At 64.3% G+C, this 5,941-nt stretch overlaps 1 protein-coding gene across 1 annotated transcript; it reads right to left on the bottom strand.

Moving 5' to 3' along the window:
- Positions 1–773: 773 nt before the first annotated feature.
- On the bottom strand, positions 774–2,028 carry GRIFIN (galectin-related inter-fiber protein). Its single transcript, XM_011976938.1, is given in 5 exon segments — positions 774–809; positions 812–976; positions 1,293–1,466; positions 1,556–1,639; positions 2,017–2,028. Coding segments are annotated over 5 exon segments (471 nt in total).
- Between the last annotated feature and the right edge of the window lie 3,913 nt (positions 2,029–5,941).

Below are 5,941 nucleotides of genomic sequence, written 5' to 3'. Positions count from 1 at the left end.
GGACATGAGTCCCCCAGGGCTGACTCTCCCCACCAGGGCTGAGCCATGGCAAGAGCCTGAGCCTGGTGGTTCTGGGTGGAGACCGGCCCAGGCCACGCCTGCCCCTGCCTTTCTGTCCCCTGGGCTCTGCTGGGAGCTTCTGGCCCATGGCAGGCGCCTTCCCCACATCGGATGCCATCCGACACCCCTCCCCGGTCCATCCCAGCCCTACGTGAGAACTTCAGGGTCCTGGGGACAAAGTGAGGGGGTTGGGTCATCCCTGGGGTGTTGGTCTCAGGGTCCCCCAGCCCCCAGCTTCCAGGGTCATAGCGCCGGCCCCACCTCAGCCTCCCCCCGCCACCCCCCAGCAGCCGAGCACCTGCAGCCTTCTCAGAATTTATTGAAAGTGGAGTTGGTGGGAGCACGCAGGACCACAGACCCCCTTGCCCAGCTGCCCCACAGTGGGGATCCAGGTGCCCTGGACATGGGACAAGCCAAGTCTGGCTCCTGGGGCTACAGGTGCCTCTCAGTAGCCCTGGTCCCTGCAAACATCCAAGGCAGGCCCTTAGCTCCCGTTCTGCCTACGCACAGACCAGGGCGGGAGGTGGACCGTGGGCCCACTCTGGTGGCCAGATGTGCAGGGCTGGCAGGGAGAGGAACAGGGTGGAACACCAGGTAGACAGCCCCTCCCCAGGCGGAGGAGGGTCCCCGGATCAGGGTGAGAAGCAAAGTCCCTGCTGGGGTGGGCAGTGTGTGGTGGAAATGGGCAGGGGCCTGGGTTGGAGGCAGGGACCTTACCCCCAGCTCAGGCCCCTCTTGGCCAGCTCCTTCCCCTGGACCAGAGGTGGTCACTCAGCACGCACACCCTGGTGATGGTGCCCAGCGGCCTCTGGCGGTGTGGGGACTGCAGCACCTTGTGCTCCCAGGCGTAGACGTGGAAATGCTCCGCGTCCGAGCTGACCTCTATCTGGGCAGGCCGGGGCCAGTGACCTCAGTGCTGACCCCCAGGGCCTGGGGTCTGGTCCCGCTTGTAACAGGAATATGCCTGCCGGCTGTCTCCAGGAAGCACAGCCTGGCAGGCCCCGGGGTTCCTTGGCTTGGAGCCCCCAGTCCGAAGTCCCCTCCTTTCTCCCAAGATGGGGTGACTGGTAGCCAGGGTGGTGGGCACCCACCGCACACGTAGGGAAACTGAGGCCAGGGAGGCCCACCCAGACCCTGCCCTGGCCCCCTGACCTGTAAGCGTCCACTGTGAACCCCCTGCCCACTGGCTCCCTGTTCCCCCACGGGCCTCCCCTGCCTGGCCCAGGCCCCACCCAGGCCCCTGTCACCTCACAGGGCTCCCCCGGGGCCAGCGGGAAGATGCTAGACAGCTCCGCCAGGCCCCAGCGGCCGCCCTGGAAGGCACTGCCCACCATGGTGGTGCTGGAGAACCGGGGCTTGACGTGGAAGGCAATGTCCCCCGTCTCCGACAGGAAGTGAATCTCGAACTTGGGGTGGACATGGTGCGAGTCAAGAGCTGCAAACGGCCGGGTCCGGTCACCCAGTCCAAGGCCCAGGGAGGGGAGGGCAGTGCCGCTGACCTGTCCTCTCCAGAGTCACCATGTCCCTGGACGAGCAGGTTCCAGCCGGGGGCCAGGCCCCCTGCACAGAAGGCTTCAAACTGAGTGGAAGAGACAGGGGGACCAGCCTCACAGGGCTGCAGCCTCCTCCCTCCCACCCCCATCCCCACCCCATGTATCCCATCTGTCCAGGAAGGTCCCTGCCCACCCAGCCTGCCCTCAGCCCGGTGCCAGACATAGGCTAAGACTCTGTTCCTCTGGTGTCTTCATGACAGGGTGACCGGGACTGGGGCGGGAGGGACATGCCTGCCCAGCAGGCCAGCTCTGGGGAGACCTTCACCCCGACGCCCTCTCAGCCCCAAGGTCTGATGAGAGGCCAGAACCCACACCCCCAGCTCTATGCAGAGAGAGCACGGGTGGCTCAGGGAGCCCCCAGCCCTGCCCTGCTCTCCTTCTCCAGGTCCAGGGTCTCACCCACCTGCACTGCCATCTGCTTCCAGCCACTGCGAGAGGGCACGGGGAGCCTGGGGATATAGATGGGTGGCTGGGAGCAGAGAGCGCGGCGGGGGGGCTGGGGGTGGGGAGCACCGGGGCCCTACCCGCCGGGTGACTTGACAAGGTCTGTAGCCCCTTCCCAGCCCGTATCTCCCTCCACCTCGGGCCTCTCCCTTCCAACTAGTTCTCTGTGCAGGCACAAGAGAGATGGGGTCACCTGCCCCTGCTTCCCCTGACTGTCACCCACTTCACTCCTTCAGGATCCAGGAAAGCAGCCACTCCTTTCTCACAGGGATGGCAAGGTCTGGGCAGGGACCCCAGCCTGGCTCTTCCTCCGAAATTACGGATCTCTCCAGGGACTCGGATCCTCCCATCTGGCCAAGGGCAGGCCTGGGACGGGAGGCTTGCCTGCCGACCCCTGCCCTGGCTTCTGGGGTCCCGTCTGACCACCTGGTGCTACAGGGCCTGTCCCCCAGCCCACCCCGGCCCCCGCCGGCTCTGCCACCCTGTGGGGCATACAGCGAGGATTAGGCGGGCGCTGGTCAGCGCATTCCAGGCTCTGACAGGAGAGGGGAGGGCTTTTCCCGCACCCGGGATGCCTCCCCACCTCAGGCTGAGCATGGGAGGGACCAGCTGGGCCCTCAGGGAGGAAGGGAGGTGAGCAGAGAGAGTCTCAGGCTGTCGGGTAGCTTTGGGGCTTCTGAGGAGGGGAGCCAGCCTGGAGTGGACCTGGAGGGGACATGGAGCCCTAGGGCTGCTGCAAGCAGGAGTGTGCAGCCGCGTGCAATGTGTGTGTGCAGTGTGTTGCAATGTGTGTGCAGCAAGTGTACGGTGCCTGCACAGCCGTGTGCAGCCGTGTGCAGTGCGTGTGCAGCCATGTGCAGTGTGTGTGCAGTGCGTGTGCTGTGATCTCATGGTTGTATATCCTGGCTGCAGGCCGGATGATTGTATGAGCCCGTGAGTGTGCGAGGCGTGGGGTGTGAGTTCCAGAGCAAGCCTCTGGGTGACAGGGAGGTTTGCTGTTTCCCTGTCTGTGTATCTGGAGAGGCCTGGCTCCCAGGGATGCCCCCGCCAGGATTCTCCATTCTCACGTCTCCTCCCAGTGCTGACCTGGGTCCTGCCTGACCTCTCCACGGGTGCTGCCGCTGGGGCCTGTGCCCGGCTGTCCTGGCAGGAGGCTGGGAGTGCTGAGGCCGGGAGGGGCCTCAAGATGTCTGTGACTGTCCACCAGCCCCCTGGGTAGTGCAGAGCAGTGCGGAGCCCGCGGCTGTGAAGCCCATCTCTCCTGCCCGGCTCATAGCAGGACTGGCTGTGGCCCTGCAGGGGGCAGCCCTGGGCAGTGGAGGATGAGCCTGCCTGCCCGCCCTGGCCACATCCGTGTCCCCATCCTGCCTGGCCGTCCTGGGGCTCAGCAGGCTGCAGGTCCCTTCTACCTGCCTCCCCCAGAGGACCACAGAGAGGGAAGCCCTCACCACAGCAGGAAGGGGAGCCAGTGCTGCCTCCCCGCTCCCTGTCCTACCCCCAGCCCCAGGGACAGCCCTGGTTTCAGCTGTGGATCGAGGACACAGAGAGGGACTCTGGGTACAGGGCCCAGGGCCAGGGCTGTGCAGAGCATGGAGGCAGGGGGCTGAAACAGGCTTCCCACCAGCTGACAGCCTGGCGCTTCTGGCCTCTGAGCCTCAGTCTCCCCCGTCATTCGCTGGGCTCAGCAGTCCAGCAATGCCATCTGCTGTTCATGCCTGGGTCCTGGCAGGGTAGGGTGGCCCGGGCAGCCACAGCCCTGGACACAGGAGCCCAGCCGTCTGTGCGAGCCCAGTCCGGGCACCCACAGTTCTCAGAATGCTGCGTGCCTCCTACTCCCCAGGGAGAAGCAGGCTGGCCCTCGTCCCCATGGTGACACGTGTACTTGGCCTGTGTGTAGACTTGTGACCTCACCCCGTTTACTGTGGCTTCAGGGCCTCTCCCTCCTGGGGTGGGAGACAGGAGCTGCTAAAGATCTCGGCAACCCGGACAACCAAGGGCCCAGAAGTCAGAACTGGGTGGAGGACAGAGAGAGACCCCAAGCTCTGCAGGCACAGCCCGTCCTCAACCCTGATTCCAGGGAGTGCGGGTCCAACCCCGGCCCACTCCCTGCTGACCGGCTTCAGGGGTCGGGGTGGCACAGCAGGCAGTGCCTGTGCTGGGTTGCTGGCTGGGCACCAGCCACTGGGTGCTGTGGCTTGGGGCCCGGGAGCAAACAGACCTGTCCTCCTCCTGTCCCACACACCCACCCGGATGCGCGGTTTGCCCCGGGCTATTGACCTTTACAGGCTCCCGTCTCCACCTGGCTAAGTGAGGAACTTCACCAGGAGGGGGCCCGGACTCTGAAGCCCGTTCTCAGTCCTGAGCCTCCATCACCAGGCGGTGCCCAGCATGGAGCTGGCACTCAGGGATGAGGGGGAGAAATCCTGTCCATCCCATAACAACCACCACTGTCTACTGAGAGCTCACGCTGTACCAGGCGCCAGGCTGACTTGTCCACACGTGTTACGGGTGGTTCTGTTACTCCCCTTGAGAGAGGCTACGAGGGCACAGAGAAGTTAAGGGGCTTGCCCAATGTCACAACAGCAAGGGAGTCACAAAGCCAGGATGTGAACCCAGCAGCCTGTCCCAGAGACTGTGCACCTAAACACCAGGCTAGACTGTTCCCTGGAAACACAGCCCCTCACCAGGCTGGGATATGGGGCTATCAGGGTTGGCTTCCTGGAGGAGGAGGCACCTGAAATGGGTCTTGAAGAATGAGTAGGAGTTAGAAGGTGGTGAGGAAGGGTGCCCAGGGAGCAGGAACAGCAGGAGCAAGAGCAGGATAGCGGGCCCAGGAGTTGGAGGCTATACTGTGCTGGAGGGGGACCAGCCACGCCGGGTACCAGGCAAGGTCTGACATGCCTCAGTGTCCCCAGAGTCTCCTGGCACAAGCTTCCCAGGGACCATTTAACAAGGATGGCCTTATCTTTCTGGGAGCCTGGCAGAGCTTCCGTGGAATTCCTGGCTTCCATGGAATTCCTGGAGTCAGGTGTCAATGTACCCATTTGAATCATAAGGCAACTGAGGTTTGGATGAAGAAGTCACCCCGTGGCCCCACAGCGAGGAAGCAGCAGAGCTAGATGCAAATGCAGCCTCTGGACTCCTCGTCTGGTGCTCCCCTCGGCCCCTGCCCTCCTCCTCTCCTGTCCCACACTCCAGCCCGGCCTGAATGTGGGGGATTCCAGGGGCCCTGGCTCGAGGGGAGGCTCAGGCTAGGCTGGCCGTCTTCTCAGCCTCAGTACCCTCTGAAGCTGCCAGGACCTTCCCAGGAACCCCCTCCCCGCCCCCAGCGACATCTGGAACTGCTCATCCAGATGGTGAGGTCAGCACGGAAATTCTCAGTCCCCGCTGGAGGAGGCGCGGGGAGCTCCCACCAGATTGGAACAAGAGCCGACCCTAGGACGGATGGCTGCGGCCAGCTCTGCCCCAAGGAGGGCCGGCTCCTCGCCCTGTCAGGCCGCGGTGCAAGCACAACCTTGGGTCAGGAGCGAGGCGAGCTGCACGTGAAGAGGGCCAGGGCAGCTGAAAAGCACCATGTCCTCATTATGCAGATGGGGAAACCGAGGCCCGCCCAGGAGGTGAGGGGCTTGCTGGGAGCTGGCAATAGCAGGGTGGGCAGCAGAGCTCTGGCCCCAGCACTTGCCCCAAGGCCCCTGTAGGAACTTAGCCATGGGTCCTGTTAAAGGCTGGGGTTGGCTGTGACTGGGGAGCGCTGATCCCAGGCGGACGAGGACCCTGGGGCTCTGCAGAGGGGCAACGGGGTCCCTCAACTCCCCGATACTCCCTCATCTGTCCCTTCTCACTTCTCTCACAGCTGTCCCCAGCCGCTGCCTGTCCCATCAACT

Source organism: Mandrillus leucophaeus, unplaced genomic scaffold, assembly GCF_000951045.1.
Source record: "Mandrillus leucophaeus isolate KB7577 unplaced genomic scaffold, Mleu.le_1.0 Scaffold171, whole genome shotgun sequence".
In the NCBI taxonomy this organism is placed as follows: Eukaryota; Metazoa; Chordata; class Mammalia; order Primates; family Cercopithecidae; genus Mandrillus; species Mandrillus leucophaeus.
The sequence above is the reverse complement of the archived record's forward strand: the minus strand, read 5'-3'. Positions and strand labels throughout refer to the sequence as shown.